Below are 15,300 nucleotides of genomic sequence, written 5' to 3'. Positions count from 1 at the left end.
CCTTTATCCTCCCCCTTTTAAGACACTGCCTATTCAGCAGGATGGTAATGGCACAAGGAAAGCAAGTTTGGTCCAGTGAAGACTAAATCAACTGGGCTCTAGTATTACCATACTGAAAATGCAACCATATCATGCTTCTGTGGTTATGTTCCACTAATAAACTGGCTGGGGACACTGAGGCTCATTTTCAAAGTACTTAAGCACTTAAAGTTCAATAGGTTACTATGGGGCTCATTTTCAAATCACTGAAGACTTACAAAGTTCCATAGGCTACTATGGAACTTTGTAAGTCTAAGTGCTTTGAAAACGTGTAACCTTGTAAGTCTGCTGCTTTGAAAATAGAGCTCACTGTTGTCCCACAAGATTTTAACTTATCATGTTACCAAATAATTTAGTATGTTTTATTTTGGGATAGAAAGTGATCTTGTATTTTGCTCCCTAGAGTAGATAATCCATTTTTATTTTTCCTGTGCTGTACTGCTTACAGAGACTGTAATTTCTCAGTGTTTCTTTTCTAGTTTTGGTTCTTTATTCTATAATTGGTTTCTGTAATTGGTGAAGATTGGTCTGTGTTCTCTGAGTGACCAAAGTGAGAGATTCTGCTGGCATGTAATTTGTGCATGGAGCCATAGGAGTCTGACTTGTCTGGCGTTTCCAATAGGAAGCATATTGTGGTTCTGTATATTCACTACTGCCTTTTTAAAGGTACACTTACCGATATGTGTTCAGAATTGGTACTGTTAAGCTTGTTACATAGGCTCTGAGAAGCTTCTTTGCAGGATTTCGTGTTACTTCACAAAGTAGTTTGGCAGACAATCTGTTATTTGTCTGCTCCTTCATAAGGAGAAGGGGGTAGAAGGAACACTGTCAGGAACTCCAGGGACTTGAGAAGAGCACGTACACACACGCCCAGGGGAGGACCAATAAGGACAGAGCCTGAGATCAGGTAGCAGAGGTGGTCACAGAGGGCAGTCCTCGACTGGAGAGACAGGTCATACCCTAGCTGACCCATCAGGACAAAAATAGTAGAAATGATAGTAGGTAAACAAAGGAAGCAAGCATGGGTGGAGAAAGGAAGGAGGCCTTTGCAGGAGAATAGGCCACTAACAACTAACTTTATACAACAAGCAGAGGTGGTTGCAATACATGTGAGACTACATTACACACAATGCATTGCTCATATATCTTTGCAAGGAGTGACTGTAGCAGTACAAATCCTTAGAAGTGAGAATAACATTAAAGGCATTAAACACATTTTAGGGCTACACTATAAACTAGTGTACGGCTGCTGGGGGCAGAACAAGAGCACTCTAAGGCATTATTTAGGAATATATCAAGTACTACTCACACCTATATTCTTCGTGCTCCCCCATGTTAACTCTGCCCCCCCCCCAAAAAAAAAATCTCAGGTCTGGCTACGCCTGTTACAAAGTTTGATAGGTCAGTATGTAAGTCTAAGTGCTTTGAAAATACACCTCCATGTGTCTTTATAAAACAGGGCAGGAAGGCACCTATTGTTAGCCTATTAACCTAGGCACCCTGTTATTGAATTAGCCTCTTGAAGTTAAGGCTGTGTGCTCCCTGCTTTTTGACTGGATAACTGCAGGCCAGTGATGTCATATGACAGCTGGAGTTCCATAGGTATTTGTGATGTCTAACAAAGTATAAAAAATAGATTTTTAACTAAAACTAAATAATTAAAATCATAAGCCACAGAGCAATAGTGCATGCATGCTTAAACTCTTTGGATATGCTAATACAATGTGATTTTTAGTAAGATATAAATATTGAGACTAAAATTCAGCTGTGGGAAATTCAGTTGTCTTTAACCAGACATTTAAAACCAGTTAAGTCAGTGTTTCTGAATGTTGCTGGTTAAGGCTAACTGAATATTTTTTTTCTACTTAACTTTAGAACAGGTATTTTTCCAATCTGATATAACTAGTTAACGTTAATCAGATAGCTCTGAACACTTGGTTAAACTTTTAATCAGTCCCTGGCACATTTCCAACTCCTTTTCCCTTTAACTGGATAACTTCTGACTTAATGACATCAGCAGCCAGTTGGGGAACATCTAAAATCTACTAGTCTCACAATTAGATGTTCAATCAAACTTAGTTTGGGTGTGGACTTTCTGCTTATCACTAACTGCACTCTGTTCCCTGTGTGCATTTGGGTTGTGTGTATCTTCTGGCTTAATACACAGTTCTGTGTCAATCATATCCAGTGAATACTAGTAACTGTATTGTTCAGTGGCTAAATTGTATATTAGTACATTTTATATCACTTGCATATGCAGACTCCTTTCTGTTGAATTTCCACAATGCATGTATCAGTGATTTTAAAAATCCATTTAGCACTACCAGCAGCTAGTAAATAGCCCAACTGTCCATATAGCTTACCCTCAAGTAGGTTAATGCTCATTACCCTGCTGGGAAAGTCATTAGCCAGCGCTTACCCTGCTCATGAAAGACTAGAAGTAAGAGACTGCAAAAAACTACCAAACATATTAACAGAAACAATGGGGTTCACCTAGGCTCCTAGAAATGTACGGTATAATCTCACTTCAAAGGAAAGCTATCTTCTGGCACTGGGGTCCTTCTGCAGTCTCATGATACACTGGAGAGGAAACAGGCAGCAAAGCTCCTGAGATAACTGATGGCACTGATAATGCCATTGTAGTGTCACATCACCAATTATTCTACAGTTACCTTTAAAAAGTGGACAAAGTAGTGTGGAAAAGGCAAACAGTGATGTGATCTGCTGCTTCTGACATTGAGACAGACAACATTGGACAGGCCATACTGCACCTGTAACAATGCGTGAACAAAGGGAGAGATGCTTTACATAGAGCTGTACAGAGTCCTCCTTTATTCACATTTCCATTGATTGCGCTTGTGACTGGCATTTTTACCCACTTCCATTTTGCTATAGAACGGCCTCCATGAAGCTTGTGTCTAGGTTCTGAATGAGGACCCGGATAAAGGACATTTCTTTCCGTGTGTTCTCAAAGATAATGCGTGGGTCATCTGACTGGCAGCGCAGGCAGTTGGGAGCCATGACCATAGCAAGATTGTTGACATCCATCTTGGTAACAGCCACATTGCTGGATTGTACAAAGACCTGAGTGTGAGAGAGGGTAAAGCCAGGATCAGACAGCAAGTCATCCAAATAACAAAAAGGAGCAACATTTTGTCAATATACTTGAAGTCTTGTTCAGATACATCTACAAGCTTTGGTCTCCATGTTAGTTAAGATCTAGTTGGGCCTTTGATGTGACTTGTTGATAGGGGGAGGGAGCGTGAGGCAAGAGGGAATCTTTGTTGTTTCAACTGAAAATTCATAAAATAAAATTAAACAAACATAAAGAAAAAAGACACATTTTTAAAACAGTGATACTACCAATGATTTTTTTTGGCAATAAATTTGTTACACACCTGTAGCTGGTATTCTCCGAGGAAAACAGGATGAGTATCCTCACTGATAGGTGACATCATCGAATAGAACCCAGGAGAAAACAACCCCGAGCATCTACTCCAGAAGCATTTGGTAGTGGCTCAGTGCACATGCGCTCACCTTCTTGCCTGCCATCTCAATGCAGGACCAGCTCAATCTAATACAATAGCTGATAAAATACATATGGAGAGGTGGGCGGGACAGCAAGAATAATCCTGCTGTCCTTGGAGACCTGCTACAGGTGAGTAACATCACTTTCTCTGTGGACATGCAGGAGGTAATCTTCTCACTGATGGGAAATTCCTAGTTACCAGACTGTCTTAAAAGCAAAAGTGAAATACAACTGAGGTCTGCAATCGGCCAGACCCTTAATCAAACTGAATAACAAGGCTGACCAACTTTTTTTTTTTCATTCAAATTTTTTCTTTTCTTTGGCAGTCTGGAAAAGAAACAAACAGGTCTAGGGGAGTGCAGTTGTATTCTAAACCCAAATACTTTCTGAAGGACCTTCGGACCAAACTGAAATTGGCATTGGTAGTTCTATACTAGACAGTAATATGAATGTGTGGACTGAAATCCATGTTGCAACTCTGCAGATCTATTCTACTGACTTTGACCTCAAGTGGGCTACTGACACAGCCATAACTGACATAGTGAGCTATATCACAACCCTTAAGAGTCAGGCTAGCCTGAACATGAATATAGGAAATGTAGTCTGCAAGCCAATTATAGAGAGTCCGTTTACTTATGGAGGCCTCCACCCTGTTGGTGTCAAAAGAAACAAAAAGCTGGATGGACTTTCTATGGGCTTTAGTCCACTCCAGAGTGGAGAAGGGTAGAAAGTGGGGTTTCCCCAGCGGTCTGCGCTTGGACCATTGCTTTTTAACATATTTATAAATGATCTAGTTATTGGAGTAACTAGTGAGGTAATTAAATTTGCTGACGACATAAAGTTATTCAAAGTTGTTAAATCACAAGAGGATTGTGAAAAATTACAAGAGGACCTTAAGAGACTGGGAGATTTGGCATCCAAATGGCAGATGATGTTTAATGTGAGCAAGTGCAAGCATAGGCAGGATGCTGCAGCAGAGGGAGAGCTTCCAGGGCTGCCAAAGGCAGTATATGTTTACCTCACTGATGCTGCCAGTGGCCTGGAAAATTGAAGAAGGCCGTGCTGCAGGGAGATGGAACCAAGGAAGTTAGACTGAGACGGCTGAAGCCCATAAGGTTTGTCTCCCTTTCTTCTCCTCCACGCACCCATCAACCCGTTATCCAAGCAAAGCAAGCAAATCTATAAGCATCTCTATCCACGTTGTTGCTCTTTATTGTTGGTGGCATTATTATTTGATCTCACTTACATTTTTCAACATGCCGGCTTGTGCAGCATATGGATGTACACAGAGGAAGTATTGGTTTCATTGGTTAGAGTAGTAATTAGTTCTAAATCATAATCATTGTGTCATTTGAGGGGCTGGTCATAGGGAATCTGTATTCTGATGTTTTCACATAGTAAAGGGCCACCAAAAAGTGAAGATACTAACCTGTAGAAGGTATTCTACGAAGACAGCAGGCTTCATATTCTCAGAAGTGGGTGACGCTGATCCACATCGCCTGGTCTGGCTTTTGCCATAGTAAAAAAAGAGAGAGCTTTGTGGAGCATGAGCCACGCTCCACCGCACATGCACAAGTGCCTTCCCAGCCATCATGCAAACGCGGTCTCCTCAGTTTAATACTAAAGCAAAAATTACAGTAAAAATAACCAAGGAAAAAACTCCAAGGGGAAGTGGGAGGTATTGTGAGAATATAAAGCTTGCTGTCTTCAAAGAAAGCGAAGATATTTACCTGTAGTAGGTATTATTGAAGGTCAGCATACCTCTTATTCTCACAACTGGGAAGACGCCAATCCACGCCACCCAGTCCGGCAAACATGCCACAGAAAAAACTAGAGCTTTAAGGAGAGCGAGCTGTTCCCCACCACGCATGCTCGAGTGCCTTCCAGCCTGCCGCGCAAATGCGACTGCTCAGTTTAATACTAAAGCAAAAAAAACAAATAAAAATATGTAAGGAGACCACTCCAAGGGCAGGATTGTGAGACGAAGCCTGCTGTCCTCAGGGAGTACCTGCTACAGGTAAGTATCTTCGCTTTCTCCGAGGACAAACAGGCTTTCTTATTCTCACAAGTGGGGAATCCCTAGCATCCAGGCTCACCCAAAACAACAAACATTGGTCAATTGGGCCTCGCAACAGCGAGGACATAACACAGATTAATCTGAAACTATATACAATCTAAATGAGAGTGCAGCCTGGAACAGAACAAAATGGGCCTAGGAGGGTGGAGTTGGATTCTAGACCCCAAACAAACTGTTGCGTCGGGTGTCCTGCTCAAGGAACTACTGAGATGTGAATGTGTGGACTGAAGACCATGCCGCAGCCTTGCAAATCTCTTCAACGTAGGCTGACTTCAAGGGGACCACCGACGCAGCTATGGCTCTGATATTATGAGCCATGACATGACCCTCCAAGGTCAGCCCAGCCTGGGCATAAGTGACAGAAATGCAATCTGCCAATGGCGACCCCCATCCTGTTGGGATCAAAAGAAATAAAAAGCTGGGTGGACTGTCTGTAGGGCTTCGCCTGCTCCATGTAAAAGGCCAATGCAGTCCAAGGTGGGCAAGCTGCTTTTGCTAGGATGGGCATGAGGTCGGGGAAAGAATGTTGGCAAGACAATCGACTGGTTCAGATAAAAGTCTGACACCACCTTTGGCAGGAACTTAAGGTGTGTGCAGAGGACTATTCTGTTGTGATGAAACTTAGTATAAAAGCTGCATCCACTACTAAGGCCTGAAGCTCACTGACCCTATGAGCTGAAGTAACAGCCACCAAGAAAATGACCTTCTAATTAAGTACTTCAGATGGCAGGAATTCAGTGGCACAAAATTAGCTTTCATCAGCTGGGTGAGAACGACGTTGAGATCCCATGACACTGGTGGAAGTTTGACAGGGGGCTTTGACAAAAGCAAACCTCTCATGAAGCGAAGAAGCGAACAACTAAAGGCTGTCCAGAGATAGGCTCACCTTCTACACAATGATGATAATAAGCCTTAAATGAAATAAGGTGAACCCTTTATGTAAGGAAAGTAAATAAAAGCAAGAGAAAAAGGAAACCGATATGGTTCTCCAAGCAAGTGGTTGAGAAAATAAAGGCTAAAAAGTTGGCGTTCCAGAAATACAGAAAAAAAACTCAAGAAAAGGAGCACATGGAGGAATACCGGATGAAACTGAAAGAAGCCAAGAGAGAGATACACCTGGCAAAAGCGCTAGCGGAAGAACAAATGGCTAGAAATGTAAGGAGGGGTGACAAAAATTTCTTCAGGTATATTAGTTAAAGGAGAATGACTAAAAGGGGAATTGTGAGACTAAAAGATACTGCGGACCGCTATGTGGATAATGATGAAGAAAAGGCAAATTTGCTAAATAGATACTTTTGTTCTGTTTTCACAGAAGAAAATCCTGGAGAAGGACCGCAATGGACTGGAAATAGTACAAATAAGAATGAAGTGGATAGAGCACCGTTCACTGAAGAAAGTGTTTATCAACAACTTGAAAAGCTAAAGGTGGACAAAGCCATGGGACCGGACGGGATCCACCCCAGGATATTGAGGGAGCTCTGAGAGGTTTTGGCGGGTCCTCTTAAAGATTTGTTTAATATATCCTTGTAGACGGGAGAGGTTCCGAGGGATTGGAGAACGGTGGAGGTGGTCCCTCTTCACAAAAATGGTGATAGGGAAGAAGTTGGAAACTACAGGCCGGTAAGCCTCACTTTGGTTATTGGAAAAGTAATGGAAGCGATGCTGTAGGAAAGGCTAGTGAATTTCCTGGAAGCCAATAAGTTGCAAGATTCGAGACAACATGGTTTTACCAAAGGGAAATCGTGCCAAACGAATCAAAGAACTCAGTGAGATTCGTTGATTGGGTGACAGGAGAATTGAATCAGGGATGAGCTATGGACGTAATCTACTTAGATTTCAGCAAAGCTTTTGACACGGTTCCCCACAGGAGGCTCTTAAATAAACTGGATGGGCTGAAGATAGGACCCGAAGTGGTGAACTGGATTAGGAACTGGTTGACGGACAGACGCCAGAGGGTGGTGGTGAATGGAATTCGCTCGGAGGAGGGAAAGGTGAGTAGTGGAGTGCCTCAGGGATCGGTGCTGGGGCCGATTCTGTTCAATATATTTGTGAGTGACATTGTCAAAGAAATAGAAGGTAAAGTTTGCCTATTTGCGGATGATACTAAGATCTGTAACAGAGTGGACACCCAGGAGGGAGTGGAAAACATGAAAAAGGATCTGAGGAAGCTAGAAGAATGGTCTAAAATTCAATACGAAGAAATGCAAAGTGATGCACTTAGGGAATAGAAATCCATGGGAGACGTATGTGTTAGGCGGGGGGAGTCTGATAGGTACGGATGGAGAGAGGTATCTTGGGGTGATAGTATCTGAGGATTTGAAGGCGATGAAACAGTGTGACAAGGCGGTGGCCGTAGCTAGAAGGTTGTTAGGCTGTATAGAGAGAGGTGTGACCAGCAGAAGAAAGGGGGTGTTGATGCCCCTATATAAGTCATTGGTGAGGCCCCACCTGGAGTATTGTGTTCAGTTTTGGAGGCCGTATCTTGTTAAGGATGTAAAAAGAATTGAAGCGGTGCAAAGAAAAGCTACGAGAATGGTATTGGGATTTGCGTTACAAGACGTATGAGGAGAGACTTGCTGAACTAAACATGTATACTCTGGAGGAAAGGAGAAACAGGGGTGATATGATACAGACGTTCAAATATTTGAAAGGTATTAATCCGCAAATGAACCTTTTCCGGAGATGGGAAGGTGGTAGAACGAGAGGACATGAAATGAGATTGAAGGGGGGCAGACTCAAGAAAAATGTTAGGAAGTATTTTTTCACGGAGAGAGTAGTGGATGCTTGGAAAGCTCTCCCGCGGGAGGTGGTGGAAATGAAAACGGTAACGGAATTCAAACATGTATGGGATAAGCATAAAGGAATCCTGTGCAGCAGGAATGGATCCTCAGGAGCTTAGTCAAGATCGGGAGGCGGGGCTGGTGGTTGGGAGGCGGGGATAGTGCTGGGCAGACTTATATGGTCTGTGCCAGAGCCGGTGGTGGGAAGCGGGACTGGTGGTTGGGAGGCAGGGATAGTGCTGGGCAGACTTATACAGTCTGTGCCAGAGCCGGTGGTGGGAGGCGGGGCTGGTGGTTGGGAGGCCGGGATAGTGCTGGGCAGACTTATACGGTCTGTGCCCTGAAGAACACAGGTACAAATCAAAGTAGGGTATACACAAAAAGTAGCAAATATGAGTTATCTTGTTGGGCAGACTGGATGGACCGTGCAGGTCTTTTTCTGCCATCATCTACTATGTTACTATATGTTACTTATGGAGTTGGTCTTGAGACCAGACTCTGATAAGTGTAGAAGGTATTCAAGCAAGGGGATCTATGGCCTTGCTGTCACACCAGACGGCAAGCCTCCTCCATTTAAAAGAGTAACACCTCTTAGTGGAATCTTTCCTGGAAGCCAGCAAGACTCGGGAGACACCCTCCGAAAGACCCAAGGAAGCAAATTCTAAGCTCTCAACATCCAAGCTGTGAGAGCCAGAGATTGGAGGTTGGGATGCAGAAGTGACCCCTCGTTCTGAGTGATGAGGGTCGGAAAACACTCCATGGTTCTTCGGAGGACAATTACAGAAAATGAGGGAACCATATCTGCCATGGCCAGTACGGACCAATCGGAATCATGATCCTGCAGTCTGCTTGAGTTTCGACGAAGTCCTTCAAACTGAGGTATTGGAGAATACGCATACAGAAGGCCTGTCCCCCAGTTGATAAGCAAGGCATCTGACACTAGTCTGCCATGGGCCTGAAGCCTGGAACAGAACTGAGGGACCTTGTGATTGATCTGAGTGGCAAAAGGATCCACTGAGGGGGTGCCCCACGCTTAGAAGATCTTGTGGGCTATGCCTACATTTAGAGACCACTCATGTGGTTGCATTATCCTGCTCAGCCTGTCGGCCAGGTCGTTGTTTATGCCCGCCAGATAAGTGGCTTAGAGAAATATGCCGTGCTGGCAAGCCCAATGCCACATCTGGACGGCTTCCTGACACAGAGAGCAAGATCCGGTGCCCCCCTGCTTGTTTGTGTAATACATTGCAACCTAGTTGTCTGTTTGAATTAGAATAATTTGACAAGACAGCAGATCTCTGAAAGCCTTTAGAGCATTCCAGACCACCAGAAGCTCCAGGAGATTGATCTGAAGATTTGTTTTCTGGAGGGACCAAGCTAATTGAGTGTGAAGCTCATCTACACGAGTTCCCTATCCCAGGAGAGATGCATCTGTTGTCAGCACTTTTTGCAGCTGAGGAATTTGGAATGGAAGTCCCACGGTCAAATTGGACCGAATTGTCCACCATTGAAGACAGTGTACAAGCTCCAGGGACACTTGGATGACATCTTCTAGACTTCCCGTGGCTTGGTACCCACTGAGAAGCTAGGGTCCATTGAGCTGATCTCATGGCATGCCATGGGTGTAACATATACTGTGGAAGCCATGTGGCCCAACAATCTCAACATCTGCCGAGCTGTGACCTGCTGCAAAGTTCGAATCTAGGACGCTAGGGAAACAAGATTGTCTGCTCGAATTTCTGGGAGATAGGCTCGAACTGTCCGCGTGTCGAGCAGGGCTCCTATGAACTCCAATTGTTGAACATGGCGGAGATGGGATGGGGTAGTTTGATAATGAACCCTAGTAGATCTAGCACCTGAATAGTAATCCGCATGGACTCCCGAGCACTGTCCTCTGAGGTGCTCTTCCCCAGACAATAGTCTCGATATGGGAACACATGGACTCCCAGTCTGTGCAGCGGCGCTGCGACTACCGCCAGACACTTGGTAAAGATTCTGGGAGCTGACGTGAGGCCAAAAGGCAATACGTGGTACTGAAAGTGATATGATCCCAACCGAAATTGAAGATACTTCTGGACTGGAAGTATTGGGATGTGTGTATATACATCCTTAAAGTCCAGAGAGCATAGCCAATTGTTTTCCTGAATCATGGGAAGAAGGGTGCCCAGGGAAACCATCCTGAACTTCTCTCAGACTAGGAATCTGTCCAGGGCCTTTAGGTCTAGGATGGGACGCATCCCCCATGTCTTTTTTTGCACAAGGAAGAAACCTGGAAGAGAATCCCTGCTCTTCTTCCTCTGGTGGAATAGGTTTGACCGCATGGGCCTTCAAAAGGGCAGAGAGTTCCTCTGCAAGTACCTGTTTGTGCTGAGAGCTCAAAGAATGAGCTCTCGGTGGACAATTTGGAGGTCTGGAAATCAAACTGAGGGTGTATCTGAGCCAAAGTATTTGAAGAACCCATCGGTCAGAGGTTATGAGAGGCCACCTTTGGTGAAAAGATTTTAACCTCCCCCCGACTGGCAAGTCATCCGAGATGGACACTTTAACTGCGACTATGCTCTGCTGGAGCTGGTCAAAAACTCATCCCTTGCTTTTGCTGGGAGCAGCAGGGGTCTTAGGCAAATGCTGTTGACGAGAACAAGCATGCTGGAGCTGAGCCTCAGCAGCCTGTTAAGCCGCAGGAGTATACCTACGCATAGGGTAGTAATAAGGAGCACTCCGCGACTTGCCAAAATACCACTGGTGGTTGGGAGGCGGGGATAGTGCTGGGCAGACTTACACGGTCTGTGCCCTGAAAAGGACAGATACAAATCAAGGTAAGGTATACACAAAAAGTAGCACATATGAGTTTATCTTGTAGGGCAGACTGGATAGACCATGCATGTCTTTTTCTGCCGTCATTTACTATGTTACTATGAGGAGGCAGTAGCAGAAGACGCCTGGCGGGAGAGAGAAGATATAGTATCTGTATGTTTCTTGATCTAGTCAGTGATCTCCTCAACCTTCTCTACAAAAAGGTTATCCCCCTGGTAAGGGGCATCCGCCAACCTCTGCTGAACAGAATGTTCCAGGTCAGAAACACACAGCCATGAGAATCTGTGCATTGGGCAGAAATCCTGGATGCCACGTCTAAAGTGTCATAATTGCCCCTGTCCAAGAACTTGCAACATGCCTTCTCTGCTGCTTGACCAACTGGTGAAATGGCTCAGCCTACTCCGGAGGAAGCGCATAAATGAAGTCTGACAGATGCCTCAATGAGTTCCACAAGTACATGCTTGTGAAGAGCTGGTATGACTGGGTAAGGGAGATGAGCAAAGAGGCCTGATACATCTTTCACTCCAAAGAATCCAGGGTTATAGCTTCCCTGTCTGGGGGCACCGAGGCATAGTCCCTAGTACTCCCGGCTCCCTTGAGAGTGGACTCCACCATGGAATCATGAGGTAACTGGGACCTCACAAACCCAGGTTCACCATGGATCCTATACTGGGTGTCAATTTTCTTGGGGACCACAAAGACAGACAGAGGGGACGCCCAGTTTGGTACGAGGACTGCCTTGAGTACCTCATGGACAGGAGCCGTCACTTCCTCCTTAGGAGGGGAAGTATAGTCCAGGATCTTGAGCATCTTGGCCCTGGGCTCATCCTTCTACAGGGAATGAAATGGCATCGGCCATTTTCCGTACAAAGGATGTGAAAGAGAGGCTCTCAGGTGGAGACAGTCTCCTCTTAGGTGGAGGGGAGGGCTCAGATGAAATCCTATAGGACTCGTCGGAGGAAAAGTACCTAAGATCCTCTTCTGCTTCCCATGACCACCCCTCATCGGTGTTGGATAACACCTTCCTAAGGGATGTCTGACACCAGGAACACCTCAATGCCGAGAACCCATGTCCTCGAGAGTTGAGAAACTGGTTCCCGTCTCGACTCTGGCAAAGCTTCTTCCACAGACGTCGAGGGGGTGCCAGCCTGGGTGGTAGTCGATACTGGGGCTGCACCGTGGGCTGAGGGCCAGGCAGGGCCGCAGCAGGAGGTATGGCAGGCGCAAGCACCCCCGATACCCATGCACATCACTGCATAAGGTCATCCAGAAGCTCAGGGAGCAAGGCCCGGATGCACTCATTGAGGGCCAACATCAGGAAAGACTGTGGCGTCGTCTGAGGCACAAGTTGTAGGAGCCAGTGCAGGAGTAGGATCTCGGCTACTTGGAGACACACGCATCGTCACATCCTGGATGGAGGGGGAGCAGTCCTCCTGGTGTCAATGCTTCTTGGGTGCCAAATCTCTCAGCACCCCAGAGCTCCTGGCACCATGTATTGAGGGAGATCGTTGACGGTGCTTCTTGGCCTTTGCCCGATGCACGTCACCCATGCTCCTCGGTGCTAACAAGGATGACGTCGAATCCGACGATGGATGATCCCAGGAGGCCTGCATAGCAGAAGGCCTCGAGACAGATGGAGACCCACTCGATGCCTCACTGCTCCCACAGCAGCTATTCCTACCAAGACTCTCGATGCCGGTGCGATACTTGATGCCGATGTCAACAACACCGAACTCAATGCTGATGCTGAGGAACGGACCTGGCTCCAAAAATTTTCTCGTGCAGAGCTTCCCAGGAAACCTGGGTCCTCTTCTTCATACGAAGGGCTATGGATCAGGCCCAAGGCACTGAAGACACCAAGAATGGGTGTCTTTCCCTGAGATGGTCCGGTTGCACCGGTACAACGCTTGAAGCCACTGGGAGTCTTCGTGGACATGGAAGGAAAAAACATACTGGTCAAATTAAAAGATGTGATGGTGCCTGAAAATGGGGAAAGGCACAGAAAGAAGAAACCTGACTGTGCAGACCTGAAAATGGTCCGCAACAAAAAAGAAAGGAAACCTAGACACGGGGCAAACTACTAACAAAATAAAGATCTCTTTTTTGTTTTTGTTTTTTTGAAAAGGCAAAACAAAGCGGGATAGAAAAAGCCACCAAAAGGCACTTGAAAAAGTCAGAAAAAAAGCGCTCTAGCCAGGCATGTGAGAAGACACCACAAAAAGCAGCTGCTCCTCATGCGGAAAAAGCGAAACTGAGGCATTCATGTGGCAGGCAGGAAGGCACTCACGCATGTGCTGTGGGGCATGGCTCGTGCTCCTTAAAGCTCTAGTTTTTTCTATGGCATGTTTGCCAGACTGGGAGATGCGGATCTGCATCTACCCACTTGTGAGAATAAGCAAGCCTGCTTGTCCTCGGAGAATACCTGCAACAGGTAAGTATCTTTGCTATCTTCAAGGATAAGCAGGCTTCAAATCTTCTTACAAGTGGGGAATCCCTAGCATCCAGGCTCACCCAAAACAACAAACATTGGTCAATTGGGTCTCGCAATGGCAAGGACAAACTCAGATCAACCTGAAACTATATACAATTCTGAAAGAGGGTGCAGCCTGGAACAGAATAAAATGGGCCTAGGAGGGTGGAGCTGGATCCTAGACCCCAAACAGATTCTATAATACTGACTGCCCGAACCGACTGTCACGTTGGGTATCCTGCTCAAGACAGTACTGGATGTGAATGTGTGGACTGAAGACCACGTCGCAGCCTTGCAAATTTCTTCAATGGAAGCTGACCTCAAGTGGGCTACCGACGCAGCCTTGGCTCTGACATTATGAGCTGTGACATGACCCTCCAAGGCCAGCCCAGCCTGGGCATAAGTGAAGGAAATGCAATCTGCCAGCCAAATTGAAAGGGTGTGTTTCCCGATGGAGACCCCTATCCTGTTGGGATCAAAAGAAACAAAAAGCTGGGCGGACTGTCTGTGGGGCCTTGTCCGCTCCATGTAATAGACCAACGATCTAGGATGGGAATTAGGTTGGGGAAAGAATGTTGGCAAGACAATCGACTGGTTCAGATGGAACTCTGACACCACCTTTGGCAGGAACTTAAAGTGTGCGCGGAGGACTATTCTGTTGTGATGAAACTTAGTATAAAGTGCATCCACTACTAAGGCCTGAAGCTCACTGACCCTATGAGCTGAAGTAACAGCCACCAAGAAAACAACCTTCTAGGTCAAGTACTTCAGATGACAGGAATTCAGTGGCTCAAAAGGAGCTTTCATCATCTGGGTGAGAACGACATCGAGAGTTACGAGACCCCCAGCTTTCTTTTTATCTCCTGCATTGCGGAATTCCCTTCTAAAATCAATTAGGTTAGAAGAATCGTACCCCCTTTTCTGTAAAACACTGAAAACTTACTTTTACCACACAGCTTTTGAAATATAACATTTTTTGAGTAGGAAGACCACACAGGCATGAAAAAATGCTTTCCACTATATAAGGAGACACAAATCACTGGATAACTGTGTATGACTAATGTAATGATTGTCTATGTCATCTTCAGTATGAAAGTTCTGTTTCTGCTGTCCTATCATATTATGGATTTCCTAGCTTAAACTATATTGTATGTTATTGTACTTTTTGATGTGTAAACCATTCTGGCTTGTTATGCAATAAGTGGTGGTATAATAAACAAACGATAAACGATCCCATGACACCGGTGGAGGTTTGATAGGGTGCTTTGACAAAAGCAAACCTCTCATGAAGCGAACTAAAGGCTGTCCAGAGATAGGCTTACCTTCTACACGTTGATATGCACTAATTGCATTAAGGTGAACCCTTACTAGTGGCGTAGCCAGACAGCCAATTTTGGATGGGCCTGAGCCCAAAGTGGGTGGGCACAATATTTTCTCTGCCCTGCCCTACCACAAAATATAAATACACTAGTAAAAAAGGCCCGTTTCTGGAACGAATGAAACGGGTGCTAGCAAGGTTTTCCTGGGAGTGTGTATGTTTGAGAGAGAGAGAGCCAGAGTGAATGTGCGGGTATGTGACACAGTGAGACTGTCT

General features: G+C 45.4%; 1 protein-coding gene across 1 annotated transcript in view; it reads right to left on the bottom strand.

Annotated features, from left to right (window-relative positions):
• Window positions 1-2,871: 2,871 nt before the first annotated feature.
• ARHGAP39 (Rho GTPase activating protein 39) overlaps window positions 2,872-15,300 on the bottom strand; it is a 503,675-nt gene continuing 491,246 nt past the window's right edge. Inside the window, exon 10 of the mRNA XM_030219972.1 lies at window positions 2,872-3,123. Within this exon, the coding sequence (XP_030075832.1) occupies window positions 2,929-3,123 (195 nt within the window). The 3' untranslated portion in view covers window positions 2,872-2,928. The remainder of the gene's footprint in view (window positions 3,124-15,300) is intronic.

This window comes from Microcaecilia unicolor, chromosome 1 (genome assembly GCF_901765095.1).
Source record: "Microcaecilia unicolor chromosome 1, aMicUni1.1, whole genome shotgun sequence".
In the NCBI taxonomy this organism is placed as follows: domain Eukaryota; kingdom Metazoa; phylum Chordata; class Amphibia; order Gymnophiona; family Siphonopidae; genus Microcaecilia; species Microcaecilia unicolor.
This window is presented reverse-complemented; position numbering and strand designations above follow the sequence as displayed.